The following is an 18,744-nucleotide window of genomic DNA, read 5'->3' as shown; positions in this document are numbered from 1 at the left end:
AATTTGAATGGAAAGCAAGCTTAAGAACAAAATTGATTGGAACTCTAACAATAATTGCCTCTATAATCACAGATACGTGGGATAACTAGCAAAGGAAAAGGTAATATCAGTCTCTCATTGATATGCTAAAGCTACAAACAACGATATATGAGGCAGGGAGATAAAAAGATAGAATTATGAAGAGGAAAAAAAATTGAAGTTCGCCTAAAGCAGGTGGACAGAACAAACAAGCCCCAGTATTCTGCTCTTGTATTTTTTAGTACTCCTTTTCTCTATTACCCGTGTGCCAACTACCAAGACTTCAACCGCAACGGAACCAATTAGACCGTATCATCCAATTTATCATTTACAAGGGGGAGCAGCTCCATCCGACTCCGAGGGGTCCGAGGTGTTCTAGGGGTTCGAGGGGTTCCAGGGGGCTGCTGTGAGATAAGATGTCTTACATAGCCATAGAATGTACAACCCAGAAGTGTAATTGCACATCCAACTGCATTTAGCATTGAAATCGGGTTTCGAAATATCGACCATGAAACAAGAACAGCAACAGCTACCTGAGCAAAATGAAAATTCAAATGAACTCATCGTAGTATTAAGAAAGGAAATTTGTGTAGGGAGAATGCAATTATAGTGGTTTATAAGACTAATATCCATGGCAATTGTATCAGGTAGATCTTACCTTTAGGTTTCCAGCAACATTGAACGTCACAGCAGTGGTAGAATGAATCACATAAAATATGGAGAAGTTCAGACAGAAAGCCATCACCCCAGAGCTGAAAATGATGATGAGTGACGAGGAAATTGACTCGTGAGTGTGAAGCCAATCGAGAACACCGTTACCTTCAAGGAGCATTGCAGGTACTGCCAAGATCATGGTCGCGAACGGCGCCATGTAATACACTGTATTTATGCTGGTGTGTCCAAAAGAAAACCAACACCAAAGATCCAACATTATTAGCAAAACATATATGAAACAATAGAATAACAAAGAACGACACAGATGATTATTCGTTGGATGGTAGAGAATCAATGGAAAATGAAAACCAGTAGGGGTTCGGGGAAAAGAGGGTTTTATTGGAAAAGATTTAAAAGTTCAATCACTATCTATTAAATAAAGATCAACTACTGATAACTGAACCATGTCATATTATAATATATGTGGGAGGAAGAAGCCATTTCATTTAACCATCAATGCCAGTGATAATACATGTATGCATATCACGTACATAATTGAAGCCATTCAAATGTTCATGTTTATAAGGATTGTATCTATAAAATCAAGATTACAAACAAGAAGACTGAATAATATCAATCGTTCTAAATTAAATGCAACACCTAATGAAAAATACTTGTAAAAAACAGTAAATTTTTAATGATTCAACGTTCTATATTAAAAACATTGAAAGAAAATTCAACATTACATGGATTCCTACAATTATGTGATCTTAAAAGGCATCCATAATTGGTTCCGTTGTTATTCTCATAATTCATTACTTGTGACAGTGCGAGAATGCATACAACTAGAAAAGGATTGTAATAAATTGTATTGTAATTCGAGTGACCAATGAGTATCAAAATGTCAACAATTGGTGGAGGTGGACACTGACACAATACCTAAGCTAAGGTAGTCGTTCTTCCCATAATAAGAATCCAGCACCAAGAATATCATTCTTGAAGGTCACTCTTTTAGATTACTACAAAAAGAGAAGGATGCAAGAAACGGAACCGACAGCACGGTATTTTGATAACATTGACAGGAGTCAATAGAAAATCGAAAAGGTTGAATTGCTAAAGAGAGAATAATACAGACTGCAACAAAGAACAAATTACTAGTAATGGCAGAATTGATATTCAGAGATGGTAATGTTCTCTTGACAGATCCAAAAAGAACAAAAAACAGAGAGAAAAAGGCAGCTGGATGAAAGCAAATGGCGAGGACTAATGTAACCGCCCAAGCCCACCGCAGCAGATATTGTTCTCTTTGAGCTTTCTCTTTTTGGGCTTCTCCTCAAGGTTTTTGCTTTAAAACCTTGAGGGGAAGCCCTTGAACGGAAAACCCAAAGATGACAATATCTGCTGGCCAAAGCTTGGGTTGTTACAAATGGTATCAGAGCCAAACATTGGGCAGTGTGCCAACGAGGACGGGGGCGGATTGTGAGATCCCACATCGGTTGGCGAATTATAAGGGTGTGGAAGCCTCTCCCTAGCAGACGCGTTTAAATACCTTGAGAGAAAACCCGAAAGGAAAAGCCCAAAGAGGACAATATCTGCTAGCGGTAGGTTTGAGCTATAACAAATGGTATCAGAGCCAGACACCGGGTGGTGTGCCAGCATGGACGCTGGGCTTCCAAGTGGTTGGATTGTGAGATCCCACGACGGTTTGAGGGGGGAATGAAGCATCCATTATAAGAGTGTGGAAACCTCTCCCTAGTAGACGCGTTTTAAAATCGTGAAGCTGATGGCAATACGTTCGCTGGTCCCCAAGGGAGGACGGACAATATCTACTACCGGTGGGCTTGGATTTCTTATACTTGGGCTTGAACAGCTCTACCAATTCATTGTAGACTAGGGAATTAACTTTACCGGTGGGCTTTAATTTATACTTGACAGGGAATTAACTTTTCAGTATCTATGGTCCTACTAATTGCATGAACGATACTGAACACATATCAGATATCTGTTCCTTAAGGGTATTTCTTAATTGGGGTTTTCAAGCAACAGCTATCCATCTAAACCCAGAAAAAGAATGCAACACCCAGGAATTCAGGATGAAACTTGAAATCCAAAATGAATTAACCACGCATAAGGGCAGTAGTACCTGTCGAACTTGTATCCATGCAATAAGGACTCAGCAAGGATGGTCTTTGTTGAGGTAGCCAAACAACCAAATAAGGCAGCACAGAACCCAAACATGTTAAAGCTCATCTCAGTCACAGAAGTAAGAAGAATTCCTCCAACAATGGGTATCAAAGATGCCCATATTCTCCAGTCAAAGTACTTTCTCCATACTAGCCATTGTAAGACAACTGTTTACAACCAATTTAAGTCAAGAACAATGAATGTAACCACACAATTTTCAATTGAAATTGCAAAAATCAAAGAAACTTAGAACAATGACAAAGAACAGGTAATCACCAAACAATTTGAATTCAAAAGCGTACCGGTTGTTGCAGGAGTGAAGGACTTTATTGTCTGCATGAAAGAAACCGGAATATAACGCAAGCTCACATTCCCCAAAACTATGTTGATACAAAACACAAACGACATGGGGAATATCCTTCTCCACCGATCTTGAGGGTCAACAGAAATCAGCGGCTTAACTTTCAACACTTTAATCGCTATATACGCTCCAATGGCGGAGCAGATGAAGTGAATGCAAGACACTGTTAGAGGAAATTTAAAATCCAATTTCTGCAGAAAACAAACAGATCAAATTCACAACGACGCTAAACATCCAAGGAATAAAAACACGAACAAATTGAACTGGAAGCAACCGAATCGAGAAAGAACTAAACAAGAAATGGAAGAAAACAGCGGAAATTCAGCAATACCTGAAAGATCCACTTGTTCATGATAATGACGGTGACATTGAAACTCCACCATTGAAGAATCGCGAAGAGAGATCTAATGGTGCTCCAGTGGCACAACCAAGCCTCCTCCATCTCTCTCGCTTCAGACCTCAGATGACCGAATGACCGACCACAAAATCCCAATCACACCGAAATTCCGATTAAACGAAAAACCTCCACCTGAATTCGGAATTGGAAAACGCTCAATTGAGCGTAGTTGGGACCTGAGAAAATGGTTTAGCAGCTAGAAGTTAGAGTACATGAAACGGATGAATTTGAACCCGAAAAAAACGCAGAAGGCATGGCATCCGCCAAGGATCGTACTCGAAATTCTCTCACTAATTCATTGAAATCCTAAACACGCTTCAGTTTGTCACGTCTATGGCTTCAGCTTTCGTTTGTTCTAAGGGTCTCTGTGCTCATAAAAGAGAACGGCAAGCGCAAGGGCATGGCTCTATGGCTATGGCTATGGCTATGGCTAATAGCTTTTGGCTTATATTCTCTCCTCCTTTTTACACGCACCAAAAGGCTTGGGGATTGTGGGTCCCACCACTTTACACGTGTCCATTACTAAAGAAGGTCAAACCGTCAACGACACGTTAGACGAATCTCAGCCGTTGGTTCCTTGTTTTTGACGGATTACAGAATTTGACCCATGTTTTTTTTTTTTTTTTTTTATAAAATAAAAATATTATCTCTCATTTTGATTAATTTTATTTATTTTTCGTTTTAATTTAGAGTGATGTGTAGCAAAAAGAATATTGGAGTTTAAAAGCAATCTTATTTCAATAATTTTAAAATTAAATAAATCTAAAATTTACTTATAATAAAATAAATATTTTAAAAATAGTAGCAGATGATAATATATATATAGACAATAATTTAATAAAGAAGAACAAGAATAAAATAATAGAAGCGTTTTGGAAGTTTTTAGGAACCGTCAAATATATTAATATGATTTAATGAAACATTATTAGCAAATAAATGAACCGGAAAAACAAGGCTGTTACTTTTCTTTTCGGTAATCAATTTTATATGCATTTATTAATCTCAAATACATCCCGCGCAATAAATACGCTAGCACGATCTATAATGTATTAGGCGAAAACGCAACGCAATTCCGATGTGGGAATGCTAAAGAGCGCAATTTCATCACGGCTTCCCCACTTTTCAAACCTTTCCATTCATTCTTATTTATAGATATTGGTTAGATTTTGACCGTTGGATGGATGCATGTAATAAAAATAATTTTGACTTTAATTCAGGTTTGTTGATTTTTTAATCTTTTTTTTAAAATATAATTTTTATAATGCTTTTTCTTAAAAGGGACATTTTTCTGATACCGTTTTCATTACTTTGTAACACGTACACAACTCATTCATAGCAGCAATATCTATTTTTTACCAACAAAAAAAATTTACCACAAATTATCATAAAGAAAATGTAAATAAGTAAAATATCAAAGATAGAAGAAAATATAATATCTTCAATTTTACAAAAATAGATAAATAATCAATGTCTATATTAGTAATATTTTGATATTTTTTTGTTCAATATTTGGCAAAAAATTGTAACGTATATAAAGCAAAATAGTATTTCTAAACTATTTTTGTATTATATTTTTCATTTTTTTTGATAATATATTATAAAATAGATGTAAAAGATTGTATCTTAGAGCTTTTGACCACAGTACTAAATAGCTGTTTTATTCTCGAGGGGTTAATGGAAAATGGAAATGAAAATCTAAATCCTTATACTTCTCTGCACTACTTTCCTGGGGCTCAAGCATACAATATGGAGTTTTAATTTCCTGAACTTGGGAACAAAACTTCAGAAACTAGAGTCGGCTAACTAAACTAAGATTAAACCATGAGTTTGGAGCCTTGTGAATTTGCATCTCCCGTTGCAGCTTGTTCTGCTCCTGTATGAGTCCATAAGAATTGGATCAGTGTTGAAAGATCCGACTATGATCTTGGACCGGTTTAGAATGGCTTTCTAAGTGTCGTTAAAAAGTCATTCCAAGTCGGTCTTCTTTTCGTTATCGAGCTTGACAAAGCTCTTTCAAGAGTATTTGGTTCATATGTTCAACACTTCAACTAAATAAGATGGATGGAATTTGACCTAAAATCTCAATTGAGACTTAAAACTGGTTATCATAGGTAATCGTTTTATGCATTACCTACATTGTTATGAATGGATTCAGCAAGAAAAAAGGTAAGAGTTTTGCATCAAACATGCATTTGAATGGTTTTTTTCATCCAGTCTATACTTGGGCTGACGATCCGTTTCTACTAAAAGCAGACATTTGAGTCACGTTAACATGATTACCAGTTCTGGAGTAAAGATCTTTATAACTCCACACAAGTTGTGAAATACAAACTACAGTCATCGTCCACATGGTATTATTATCACACCGTTGACGAAACTAAAACAAACTAAATCACGACTCGATGGTGGACTGGTTTCCTTGCTACCTAGAAACTTATCACTCTTAATTTGGAAAGGTAACCAACCCATAAAAACCGAGCGTTTCTGCTGGTTGGTGTGCCTTGAGCTAAACAGAATAAAGAGACTACAAAGAAGATGCCATGTCCATTGATGATTTTACAACCAAGTTGGTGAACATTTATATGGGAATCCAAAGGAAACACAAAGCCATTACTAGTTTTCTTCTCCTTGGGCAGAAAGGTTTGTGAAGCACTTTTCCTCTACATCAAAATTTTCGGTTTTTTGTTTCTCAACCAAGGATAGTCCAATGCAGCTTCGGTATGGAATCAATTCTAATGAAAAACAGTGATTCTAGGGAAGAATGCAGTCTAGGACTAAGAGTCAGGATCTGATATTAACAGAGTTATAATAATAGGGAGAGATATAGGGAAGAAGTCTGAAATTTAGAGAGGTTCAATGTTCTTTTTTATTTTCCTCTTCCATCTCCTTTTGTGACTATTCTACCTTCGCAATTAACTTCCCTCTTTAAATTCTGAGCAGGAGAAATTACTTCGTTTTCCATATAAGCTTTTAAAGCATCTCCTTCCTTTCTATAACAGCCCAAGCCCAAGCCCAAGCCCACCGCTAGCAAATATTGTCCTTTTCGGGATTCTCCTCAAGGTTTTTAAAATGCATCTGCTAGGGAGAGGTTTCCACACCCTTATAAAGAATGTTTCGTTCTCCTCCCCAACCGATGTGGGATCTCACAATCCACCTCCTTCGGGCCCAGCGTCCTACCTAACACTTGTTTCCTTCTCCAATCAATGTGGGACCCCCTAATCCACCCCCTTCAGGGCGTAGCATCCTTGCTGGCACACCACCTCATGTCCACCCTCTTCGGAGCTCAGCCTCTTCGCTGGCAAATCACTCGGTGTCTGGCTCTGATACCATTTGTAACAGCCCAAGCCTACTGCTAGCCGATATTGTCCTCTTGGAGCTTCCACTTTCGAGCTTTCCCTCAAAGTTTTAAAAAAGGTCTCCTAGGGAGAGGTTTCCACACTCTTATAAAGAATGGTTCGTTCTCCTCTCCCACCGATGTGGGATCTCACAAAATCACAGTTGAATTACCATGTTTTCTGGGTAAAGTTTTATGCATCTTATACTATCCACAAATTCTTACAAACAAGTATATAGTGGCTTTAGGCTTGACCGGATTTTGGTTCATTCTTTTATCTTAAATTTGGTCATCAATTACAGCATCCAATAATAGAACATTCAATTCTCAAACACTTATTTGCCTATAATGGTGATGACAACCATTCTCTTTAGATCCATAATCTTTTGGTTTTGGCTGGTAGTTCTTAGACAATTAGAATCAATGACAACCAAGAACGCGTTAATCCATTATGACAACATTGAACTTCAGAATTCGACAATGAGAAAAATCAGGCCAACAATGATAGATGAAGTGGTAATGGAAGCCAATAATTTTCCAAGGGAGTTTCAAGTGCTTGGAATGTCCCGACGACGAACTCAATTTCTAACACGAGTCCTATATGGATAAAGCCTTGTACCATTTCCTTAAAAAACTAGCAAAAATTTCAAAATCCTACTAAACACACACACTTCCAACAGCAGAATATAAAAAAAAACAAAGAATAGATCAGAGAACAAGAGAGCGAAGAAAGAAGGAAGGCGTATATTACCGGACGGGGATACCGGAGCTTCGCCATAGATAGCTTTGATCCTGGCGAGAGGTACCAAAGCGGAATCTGTTGAGGCATCAGAGTATAGCTGTTGCTTCCAATCCCACATGGTTTTCTTCAGCGATTTATTGGAATTGAGAAGCGAATCTTTCTCAGCCTCCAGAGCTTCGATTTCCCGCTGCTGCTTGATTGATCTTGCGCTCAATGCGCCAAAGGAAATGACCAAACAGACGTTGATTAGGGTGTTGTTGTTGGTGGCGCTGGTTACAGTGCGAAGAAATTTGGTGGCCAAGTCCATTCTGCAGGGAAGATCGGGGAACCCTGAGGTTTTTCAGCCGCGTCGCCGTCGTCTTCCTCTTTTGGGGGAAGAAAGATCTTCGTGGGCTTTCCCGGCCCATAGTTGAAATGAATTGGGTCGTAAAGTGGGCTTACGGCCCACTACATTCCATTGGAAGAGCATCTTAAGTAAATGACAGTTTAGTCCTCCGATAGATCTAACTATTAATGAAATTTCTTCAAATAATAGGGACGAGGTTGTAATTTAATCTAGAAATTTTTTAATTTTATATATGTTAATGGAGGGAATTAAACTTAATTAAATACATTATTTGCCAAAAGAATTGAACCCGATCCCTATACTCAAATTTATAGATTTAAATAATTATCGTAATTTTAATTTAAATTTTATATTGAAACTATTAATTTAGCCATTAAAAAAAAAAAAAAAAAAAAAAAAAAAAAAAAAAAAAAAAAAAAAAAAGTATATTTTCATGTGTATTTAACAAAAATATGAAACATAAACCTATTACAAAATGGATCGGAAAAAGCTTGAGGTTGGGTTCGTTTTTTGGAACCTGGTCCAGTTCGGGTTAGGTTCGAGTTCGAAATTCAAATTACTGGGTCAACCCAACCCAACCCGACCCAAAAACCTTAAATAAAATAGACCCAAGTCCACATCGCCAAAGCCCATGAATCATCGTTTACATCTGCCCCTGTCCCAGGCGAGTCTACACTCACTAACTCTCCCTGCTCTTTGACCGTGAGCCCGAGACTTTGTCTTGTAGTCTCACGCAACGTTCGTCTTTGACTTCGTTTCGCCTCTACGTTTCTCCCAACGTTGACGTCACTCGCCTCTTTATTTCTCCGTTGGACTCTCTTCTCATTTCCCATTTCTCCGCTTGATCTCGTCTCTATGTTTCTCCTCGGACGTCGTTCCCAATTATCTCTCCGCTCGGCGCTCCGTTCCACTTACGTCGGACTTCTCCACTCGACACTCCGTTGTTTCACAACCTGAACCCAACCCAAAAATAAAGAGTTGGGTTGTGAAAATTTTCGGGTTGAGTTGAGTTACCAATCCAACCAACCCACACTTTTGAGTTGGTACAAAAAAAATCCCTAAACTCAACCCAACTCAATCCAAACCATGTATACCCCTAATCACACCCCTCCCAGCGAACATTCTAGTTTTTACTACCACACAGCGAGCATTTGCAATCAGTGCATTCTCAAAATATCTCCATTTTTTTAGGTCGACACAATATTTAGGAAAGTTCCGACCCCTCGATCAAAGGCATATATACCTTAACGAATTTAGCTATGCTCGTGTTAGTGTCATATACACTCCACGAACCAAGGCATTTATTCAAGTTTTACAATATACAGCATAACATACTCAAACCATTCAATTTGGGCACATACAGATCCATTTGCATTTGATATATGCAGAGAGAACACATTTATGTTGTTGTAAACTTATTTGATAGATCAAGCAGATCAGTTCGTCCTAAATGTAGTAATATAAGCAGTAGGTCGACTTTCTCGAAGAACACGCACGCGCACGCGCACGTGCACAAGGAGCATCTGTGACTTATCTAATGATGAACACGGACAAATTTATAAACATAATACGAGGTTGCTTACAGGTTCGATGTCTTGTCTTCAGAGTATAAAAGATGGTTCCAAGTTGGATTCCTCGGGAGAAAGGTGTCCTGAAAGCCACAAAAATGATTCATTGGAAACGTCAACTTAATGGCTATGAACAACAAATCACTATACCCTGTACCCATAGAAGCTCATAAAAGTTTTATAAGAGTGTGAAAACCTCTTCTTAACAGACATTTTTAAAATTATGAGATTGACAGCGATATGTAACGAGCTAAAGTGGACAATATTTGTTATTAGTGGGCTTGAGCAGTTACAAAGATATCAAACCAGACACCGGACGGTGTGCTAGCGAGGAAGCTAAGTTCCCTTGTGAGATCTCACATCGGTTAGAGAGAGAAACAACGTATTCCTTATAAGGATGTGAAAACCTTTTCCTAGCGCATTTTAAAACCGTGAGACGCATTTTCCGCTCCCCCATCTTGCGTAAGTTATGGGAAGTCAAAATCTCTCTCTTTTTGACGATGAAAACCATCAACTTCATGTAGAATTCCTCCTCGACAACCATTTCCCTGGGCGGTGTATCTTTTTGCAAGGAGCACCATCAAAGGTTGTATAACGTTCTATGGTTTTGTTGTGCCATTTTCCACGTCAATTCGAGGGAAGTATTTCTAGGCTGTTGGAAGGTTGTAACGACCTAAGTCCACTGTTAGTAGATATTATCTGTTTTGGCCTATTATGTATCGTTGTCAATCTCACGATTTTAAAACGCATCTATTAAAGAGAGGTTTCCACACCCTTATAAGGAATGGTTCGTTTCTCTCTCCAACCCGACGTGGGATCTAACAATAAAAATGTTGGGTACCACGACTCTCACAATGGTATAATATTGTCCACTTTGAGCATGAGCCATCATGGTTTTGTTTTTTATTTCTCCAAAAGGTCTCCTCTCCAACCGATGTGGGATCTCACAATCCACCCCCTTGAGGACCCAGAGTCCTTGCTGGCACAACGTCCAGTATCAGGCTCTGATACCATTTGTAACGACCCAAGTCCACCGCTAGTAGATATTGTCCACTTTGGGCCATTATGTATCGCCATCAACCTCGCGGTTTTAAAACACGTTTACTATGGAGAGGTTTCCACACCCTTATAAGAAATGATTCGTTTCCCTCTCCAACCAACATGGGATCTCACAATCCACCTCCCTTAGGAACCCAGCATCATTGCTGGCATACACCGTCCGGTGTCTGGCTCTAATACCATTTGTAACGACCCAAGTCCACCGCTAGTAGATATTGTCCGCTTTGGCCCATTATGTATCGCCATCAAGCTCACGGTTTTAAAACATGTATACTATGGAGAGATTTCCACACCCTTATAAGAAAGGATTCGTTTTCCTCTCCAACCAATGTGGGATCTCACAATCCGCCTTCCTTAGGAGCCCAACGTCCTGGATGGCACACACCGCCTGGTGTCTGGTGCTCTGATTCCATTTGTAACAGCCCAAACCCACCCCTAGCGGATATTGTCTTTTTTGGGCTTTCTCTTCTAGACTTCCCCTCAAGATTTCAAAACGCGTCGGCTAGAGAGCGAGGTTTCCACCCCTTAAACGAAATGATCCGTTCCCCTCTCCAAACGACGTGAATGACAGATTACTTTCTGTTCCAAGGAAAAAAATCTAAACCTATTGGAAATCCATAGCCATATACAAACGCACAAGCAAACAGAGGTATTAAATTTCAAGATGAGTACCAAAAGAAGCACACAAGAACGCAGCAATGATACCCAAATGAGCAAAACAAACCAAAACCACACAAACCCAGTAAGGAAATTAAGACTAAAACAAGTTATTCAGAACTAAATGAAACTAAGGGGATCAAAATTAGAAGAAACCCTAGAAGTTGGAGAGAAGAGAACTCACGGAAATGTAAGAACAAGAGGGAACGACGGCCAAGGAATGAGCGGCGGCGTGATTGAAGGCGGCGGCGCAGAGATGAGAAGCCAATCCCAAACCCCTTTTGGAAGAAGGAACGAAAGTGTGAATCATATCAATGACTTTACCTTGGTTTTTGATGACGTACTGAAGATATGCCTTCTTGTCCTCTGTTTCGAACCTCCGTTGGGCTTCATTCCAGATTATCTTTGGAGGGTTGGTTCCAGATCCTGCTATAGGGTTTGGAGTCGCCATGGCTGTCCCTTTGAAATCCTTGGCTGCTCAACCTCGGAGATAGCTACGTTGTTTGGAATTCGAGGTTTTCTATTTTGGAATTGGAACCTTGGACTATGCCTTAACTAGATGTCTAGCTGCTTGCCTGTCTGGTCGGATTTTTTCGTTTCCGCTTAGCTACCAATATATTTAACAAATATCCATCAAATTTTGAATCTTAAAATTATAAAAAAGAAATTAAAAAAATTATTACCATCCACCACCAAACTATCTATTGACACTTATATAGATTAGAGGTGTTAAGCTTGTCACAGGGGACTCACTTCCTATTAAGCCTATTCGTTCTTTGGCTTCGATACATGAAGAGAGTTTTAAAAAACGGGGTACAAGAAGAGAGTTTTAGAAAACGGGGCAGAGATATTTCGAAAGAGGGTTTTGAAAGCAAGATTTGAGAAGGGTTTTGAAAGCAAGATTTGAGAAATTGAAATTGGTGTTAAATGAGAATGTAAGCAAAAGGCAACAACAATGGCTTACTACATATAACTATCGGGTAGGGAGAAGTTGACAAGCAGAGACACCAGAATATCGAACCATGAACGATGGTTAGTAAGAGTATTTTTGAAACGTAATATTACGATAAATATATTTTAGAATTTTTAAAAAAAGTTTAAAAGTGTTTTTTGAAGTTATCATAAAATATATATATATATATATATATATATATATATATATATATATATATATTTTAAGGTGAATTCTTAAAAATGTTTAAGGGTATTATTAAATTTTTTAAAACTTAGTATTTTCTAGACATTTTTTAAAGTGAAAAAGGTATATTTGAAACAAAACGTTAACGGTTTCGATCCAAAACTAACGGTAATAAAAAAAAAAATATATATATATATATATATATATATATATATATATATATATACTATTTTTAAGAACATAGTAAGGAAGGTATTTTATTTGAAGAATATTTGGGTAATTTTCAAAGGAATCTGCATCCAAAGGTAATGTCCACACCGACTAAATTTAGAAAGAATATCACACAAAACAACCAGAAGAGCATGGAGGTTTGTCATAAAACCTGCTCATTACCATAACTCAATACAATACAATAGGTTCAGTTTGACATCAACAGAAGTAACACAGTACCAAAATCTCCTTAAAACATTTGAATCACAAATTCAAAGACGGTGGATCGACTTTACGTACTTTAATCTGCACGGGATTGGCCTGCTCGAGAGGAAAGAATGATACCAACAATGAGACCGTAGAGGGCGAGAGCTTCGGCGAAGATGAGGATGAGAATCATTCCAACAAAGAGCTTAGGTTGTTGTGCATTGGCCCTGAGTCCCAAGAACATGTTAGGGAAGAGTAAGAATATCATTTGAGAATGACTTAGCTACGTAGTGAGGGAGAAAAGAATTCGAAAAATGATCTGTAAACCATGTCGAGTATTGTCGTTATCTAATGCTGTATGACAAAAAGTACAGATGCATGAAAGCAAAAGGAAAACCAGTAGAAAGAAATGGTCGAGCGAAAGGACGGGAATATATTTCGGGTCTAGAACAGTATAAGCTAGCATCAATACCTAGTCATAAAATAAAGAGAACTCAAATGAATTGTAGTTCTAACTCTCCAAGAACGAGAAAGAAGACTCATTAATCTTGAGAATGATAGAGCAGATGGTAAAGTATCCTCTCTGTTAGACAACTCATGCGATGATTAAGAGCAAACATTGAACATTGAAAGAAATGGCTTAATTACGCATCCAATATCGACACCTATTGTAACAGCCCAAGCCCACCGCTACCAGATATTGTCCTTTTTAGGCTTTCCCTTTCAAGCTTCCCCTCAAGGTTTTTAAAACCCAGGGAGAGGTCTCCACATTCTTATAAAGAATGTTTCATTTCTCTCTAAAACTGATGTGGGATCTCACAATCCACCTCCTTTCGGTGATGGCACACCGCTAGCAGATATTGTCCTCTTTGGGTTTTCCATTTCGGGCTTCCCCTCAAGATTTTTAACACGCATCTGCTAGGAGATGTCCTCTTTGGGCTTTCCCTTTCGAGCTTCCCCTCACGGTTTTTAAAACGTGTCTGCTAGATAAAAGTTTCCACACTCTTATAAAGAATGTTTCTCCCCTCTCTAATCGATGTGGGGTCTCACAATCTACCCCCTTCGGAGCCCAGCGTCCTCGCTGGCACTCGTTCCTCTATCTAATCAATATGGGAGCACACACCTATTCACAAGGAGGTTCATGATACTATTCTCGAAATCTAACATGTTGATAGAATTCTATGCCAAAACACAAGATATTCCAACACTAGAGGCAATTATTATCCACTTTGAACTACATTTGTGACTCTACAAAATTGAAGCATTTATCAGAAACGTAGCCATTCAGGGTAATTATACTATTATCATATCAAACCACAAGACAAAAAACATCAAAACCTAACAGCCAAAAGGTATAGAGTATAAACATTACCGAACACCAGCATCACCAACAATCCCAATTGCCATTCCAGCAGAGAGACCAGCAAGTCCACAAGCAAGTCCAGAAGACAGATGAGCATAACCATCAAACAAATAGTACGATTTCGCTTTCGGGTTTATTCCGGTACTAATAATAACAGCAATGATCAATCCATAAATACCCAACACTCCAGCCATAACAACAGGAACTATAGATTTCATGACAAGCTCTGGCCTCATAACTCCCATGGAGGCCACTCCAACTCCACTCTTTGCAGTCCCATAAGCAGCACCCATGCCTGTAAAAGAGAAATTATTGAGCACCCGTTTCATCATACTACCGCTTCAACTGGATGATTGCGTGCTCCAGATAGGAAAAAATAGGTAAAAAATGCTATGATGCGTTACTTCACTAGGAAAGAAAACACCATAAACCTTCATATGTTGTACTGGAATACAAAATAATACAAAAGACAATCATCTAAATTGTATCTTGAGTTTCAGGAGCCAATTTGATCATCCGAGTTACTTTTCCGAGGAATTAAAACAAAAAAAAAATCTCCGCAGATCAAAGAAAACAGCATAGGATCCGCTTCGATCGATCAAATCTCATCTCACAATAGATCCACGCCACTTACATCACCCAAACAAAAGATCTCCAAATTGACCAATTACAAAAGATTCATCTCCGTCAACCAAGCCACAGAGTTCATTATCCCGATTGAATTCTCAGATTCAATCAGCAGCCAAATTAGAATTCAAACCAAAAACATAACAAGAAATAGAACCAATCTGATCGATCCACATCGCATCGCAACTAAAATGGAGAAAAGGAAAAATGAAAACAAGGAAGACAGAGATGCGAAGTTTACATGAGAACACAAGAGCTGCAGCGGCCCCGAGGAAGCCGAAGAAAGGAGCAGTTTCATCGCCACTGAAAGTAGACGCCATCGGATCAGAGCAACCAATATAGCTTCCGATCTCAAGACTCCGGTAACCTTTTCTAGGTTTTTTTTTTGTTTTTTTTTTTTTTTTTTTTTTTAAAAAAAATCTTTATGTGTTCTTTAGATGAAGATATAGCAACACCGGTGATTCTTCGAACAGGAGAAAGGCCAGGAGTAGTCTGATTAATCAGGTGAAATTACCTTAATAGCCCTACTATTCTTTTCTATTTACCGTATCTGATCTGGAACGTGTAGTCACGAGAACTTCGGGTGTTTATTTTTATTCGAATTTTATGAATTATTTTTTTTAAAGACGAAAATATATTAATTTTTAAATGAATATTTTCAAAATTAACAAAACCTTTACATAAATAAAGTCGGAAAATAAAAAGGTCCTACCGGGAGTCGAACCTAGGTCGCTGGATTCAAAGTCCAGAGTGCTAACCACTACACCATAGAACCCTTTTTGGAGTAATTCCTACAAAAATTATATTTAATAATAATATAATATTTTTTATTTAAATTGGTTTTTGTACTTAATTTTGAGAAATTAGGGTTTTTCTTTACAATTATTTCTAATATTATATACTTTTTTTTTTTCTAATTTTGTTTATTGCGAAAATTAAGATTATTTAAGGTTCGATACTCGATAATATTTTATATTTGAATTTATGAAATTTTAGTTATTATTAGGATATATATTGTGGATAATTAATATTTTTTAAAATAATCTAGAAAAATTAAACACTGTAAAAATCCAATCCGTTGTGAACGTTATTCGGTTTATTTGAGTAGTTTCGGGTTGGTTGAAAATTCTATTCCAACCCACCTTAACCGAACTCGGGAACGCTCGGTTAAATATTTTTGCTAATTATATTTATTAAAGGAAAAATATTTCTATCAACTCATTATTTATTTATTTATTATAAAAAAAAAGTGTATAATTTAAGGTATTTAGCCAAATTGAAATGTCACAATCAAATTAAATCTTATTTTTCCGTTAAAATGCGGTTTTGGGTGTTGAGAAATTATTGAGAAAATACAGATAGACAAGAAAAAACAATCTGTTTCCCTTTCCCCGTCGATTTCTTCAATTTTTCGTCTTCAAGCTGCGCTTTTGATCATCGTTCTTCCTCCGATTCTCTCTTTCACCGCAATTTGTCTCGTAGAAACTTCAATTTTTGTTCTTAGGTCACAGCTTTTGTTGTTGGTTTCTATGCTCGCTCAGATTATGTCGGAACTTGATCGCTACTGCCAAGATTTAATCATTTTTTTGTAGCAACTGTGATTCGCCATTTACGGCTTCGATATCTCTGTCAACCGTTGCAGGCAGCATCGAAGTCGGCGTCGTATTCTGAAGCAGAAGAATGAGACAGTCGCCGGTCTTCGAAGACGATCACGTCGAAGGAACTCACGTTCGGGCCTTTTCGTCGCCTTCGCTCTGCCCTTCTTCTTCTCTCAGAGATGTTTATTACAGGTTCAATCTAATCTCTGGCTTATATCTTACTGTGCAGTCAATTTATTGCTCTACTTTATGCTGTAGGAGCCTCTGAATTTCTTTTTGTTTTCTTTTTTCTCATGTTCTGATCGAAGAATTGGGTTGATTTGCCTGATTAAGGGATGGTTTGGCGATTATTTCTTGGTTTGTAGCGTTAATTGAATCGATTTCGAACTGATTAGTATTCCTAAAATCGTGATTGCCTTTTGAGAACGATCTGATCCGGCTTTTGGTGAAAGATTGTTTGGGTTGGGTTACATTGGACAGTAGTCGAGGGGAATTCAGCAGATTTTAGGGCAAATACATAAACAAGATTTTTCTATGCTTACAATGGAATTGGAGAATTGTCAAGAACTGTAATAGAGCAGAACTGTAGGGCACCGACTGGTCTGACCTATTAAGAATTTATTTAAACCAACTGTTGGGGAACACATAATGAACTCTGCCATGTGACATCTTTGCTGTATATATGGCATTCCCTTCTTTTTCATATTTGAAATTCTTCCCTCTGCTTTCTGTGGTAGCCCTGTAGTTTTTCCACATTTCATGAAGAAAAAGAGAAGAACAACTACCCAAAAGTTCTTATACGAAAGAGCTTAACTGATAGGACCCTTTTGTAGATAGACGTTGGACCGGTGAGTAGGGTCTAAGACCATCTCGACGATGTCGAACATAAAATCTACTGTCAGCTGATCTTTCTAGTGGAGAGGATTTTTTTTCCTCAGACAATTAAACATAAATGCAGCAGTAGCAAACATATATTTGATCCCAGACTCTTGAGGGATGTGAGATGTTCTTGGAAGATGCTAATTGAACTCTCCTATAACTCCTTGAAAAGGCCTGAGATTGATCCAGACAACAAATCAAGAGGTCATGAACTTGCCTCATATTATGACACCTTGTAGAAACCTCTTAGTTAAATTGACCCCTTAGAACATAAAGATCGAGAAAAGGCTTGGAACCGATAACTCCTTTGCAGCCGTTGAGTTCAGAGCATTATGGCTACCCATGGAATTGGAAACCTTGACATGTGACGATGGGGATTCGAGTAGCTTTGTGTTGGGTGAGAATCGAAAACACTTTTATTATTTTCTAATTTTGTTTGAAATGGTAGGTAATGACAATTATACATCTGTGAGTCATTGTCAAATATATATATATCTATATACCCAAGATCAGTTTTGTTAAGCACGAGTATTAATAGGGCCAACAATGATATGCCTCAGAGTTGGGAATCCTCCAATTCCTTAGTTTCTTAGTTTCTGGTGAACTTGTAATGACAATGGTTTATTTCATACAGCTGTGGTGCTTGTGGATATGAACTGAACTTGAGCTCTTCTAACCGCAATATATCGACCATTGGCTCTAAATATGGAAAATCAATAAAGCGAGGGATCATATCGTTTCTAAACATCGACGAGAGCAGATTTACACAGGTTGATCAACTTCAATGTGTGCCTCATTTCTCGAAGCACTCTTGGGGTCTGTTTCAACGTAGAATCAAACTACTGTGTCGAAAATGTGGAAACCATATTGGAAATGCATACAGTAGCCATACTTCCTCCTCCCCACTTGTTTCAGATGGATCAGATTCATCTTTGCCTAATGAAGTCTCTAGGTGCATGAAATATGAAGTGAAAATTCGTGCGTTACAACCCTCGTCCTCCCACGAAACCGGTCTCCCAGTTATTTAAACAAGGACAAGGACAAAGGTTTATGAATTGGTCAAGAGTTACTAGCAGAAACAAATGCAGGATTCTCGATATGTGCTGTTTTACTTGTGAATAGAAGAATCGGGTCTGAAATGGAAGAAGCCAAGTGTGAAGGAAAAGGATTCACAGTTTATATTGTTCCTGCAAACTGAAGTATGATTTATAAGAATGAATTGTCTCAAAGCTACTGTTGTGTTTCTGGCTTGTTTTTTCATTATTTTTGTTTTGCAACAATGCATTTTCATCTGTATTTATTTACAGTATAGAAGTAAATAAGTATCTTAATTTAGTTATAAGATTCATTCCAATGCCTCTTTATGACATAAAGTTGATTATTACGAGTGTTATGACGAATT

General features: G+C 37.9%; 5 protein-coding genes and 1 non-coding gene across 7 annotated transcripts; 1 reads left to right on the top strand and 5 right to left on the bottom strand.

The window, feature by feature from the left end:
* Window positions 1–20: 20 nt before the first annotated feature.
* Window positions 21–4,039, bottom strand: LOC111785737 (UDP-galactose transporter 1). 2 transcript variants are annotated; one of them, XM_023666118.2, is made up of 6 exons: window positions 3,891–4,039; window positions 3,549–3,790; window positions 3,159–3,408; window positions 2,816–3,023; window positions 677–908; window positions 21–551 (listed from the first exon to the last, which is right to left on the bottom strand). In XM_023666118.2, the coding sequence occupies exons 2-6, from the start codon at window positions 3,657–3,659 to the stop codon at window positions 321–323; spliced, it is 1,032 nt and encodes a 343-aa protein (XP_023521886.1). In that variant the 5' UTR covers window positions 3,660–3,790; window positions 3,891–4,039; the 3' UTR covers window positions 21–320. The 2 variants fall into 2 exon arrangements, with proteins under 2 accessions (XP_023521886.1, XP_023521887.1); XM_023666119.2 differs by lacking the exon at window positions 3,891–4,039 and having other exon boundaries at window positions 3,549–3,884.
* A 1,213-nt stretch (window positions 4,040–5,252) lies between these two features.
* LOC111797682 (uncharacterized) lies at window positions 5,253–8,058 on the bottom strand. Its single transcript, XM_023680776.2, has 2 exons — window positions 7,700–8,058; window positions 5,253–5,487 (listed from the first exon to the last, which is right to left on the bottom strand). Exons 1-2 carry the CDS (start codon window positions 7,995–7,997, stop codon window positions 5,429–5,431), a joined length of 357 nt encoding a protein of 118 aa, XP_023536544.1. The 5' UTR covers window positions 7,998–8,058; the 3' UTR covers window positions 5,253–5,428.
* Window positions 8,059–8,514: 456 nt separating this feature from the next.
* LOC111797683 (acetyltransferase At1g77540) lies at window positions 8,515–11,920 on the bottom strand. The gene is made up of 2 exons (XM_023680779.2): window positions 11,505–11,920; window positions 8,515–9,687 (listed from the first exon to the last, which is right to left on the bottom strand). Exons 1-2 carry the CDS (start codon window positions 11,769–11,771, stop codon window positions 9,616–9,618), a joined length of 339 nt encoding a protein of 112 aa, XP_023536547.1. The 5' UTR covers window positions 11,772–11,920; the 3' UTR covers window positions 8,515–9,615.
* Window positions 11,921–12,827: 907 nt separating this feature from the next.
* LOC111797279 (V-type proton ATPase 16 kDa proteolipid subunit) lies at window positions 12,828–15,273 on the bottom strand. The gene is made up of 3 exons (XM_087125044.1): window positions 15,107–15,273; window positions 14,248–14,533; window positions 12,828–13,102 (listed from the first exon to the last, which is right to left on the bottom strand). The coding sequence occupies exons 1-3, from the start codon at window positions 15,183–15,185 to the stop codon at window positions 12,970–12,972; spliced, it is 498 nt and encodes a 165-aa protein (XP_086981170.1). The 5' UTR covers window positions 15,186–15,273; the 3' UTR covers window positions 12,828–12,969.
* Window positions 15,274–15,568: 295 nt separating this feature from the next.
* TRNAQ-UUG (transfer RNA glutamine (anticodon UUG)) lies at window positions 15,569–15,640 on the bottom strand. The gene has a single exon. It is a non-coding gene; the product is annotated as a tRNA-Gln (tRNA).
* A 554-nt stretch (window positions 15,641–16,194) lies between these two features.
* Window positions 16,195–18,684, top strand: LOC111796461 (uncharacterized protein At4g08330, chloroplastic). Its single transcript, XM_023679075.2, has 2 exons — window positions 16,195–16,655; window positions 17,977–18,684. The coding sequence occupies exons 1-2, from the start codon at window positions 16,546–16,548 to the stop codon at window positions 18,368–18,370; spliced, it is 504 nt and encodes a 167-aa protein (XP_023534843.2). The 5' UTR covers window positions 16,195–16,545; the 3' UTR covers window positions 18,371–18,684.
* The last annotated feature ends 60 nt before the right edge of the window (window positions 18,685–18,744 follow it).

The sequence above is a fragment of the Cucurbita pepo genome, chromosome 6 (genome assembly GCF_057944985.1).
Source record: "Cucurbita pepo subsp. pepo isolate OVF chromosome 6, ASM5794498v1, whole genome shotgun sequence".
Taxonomy (NCBI): domain Eukaryota; kingdom Viridiplantae; phylum Streptophyta; class Magnoliopsida; order Cucurbitales; family Cucurbitaceae; genus Cucurbita; species Cucurbita pepo.
The sequence above is the reverse complement of the archived record's forward strand: the minus strand, read 5'-3'. Positions and strand labels throughout refer to the sequence as shown.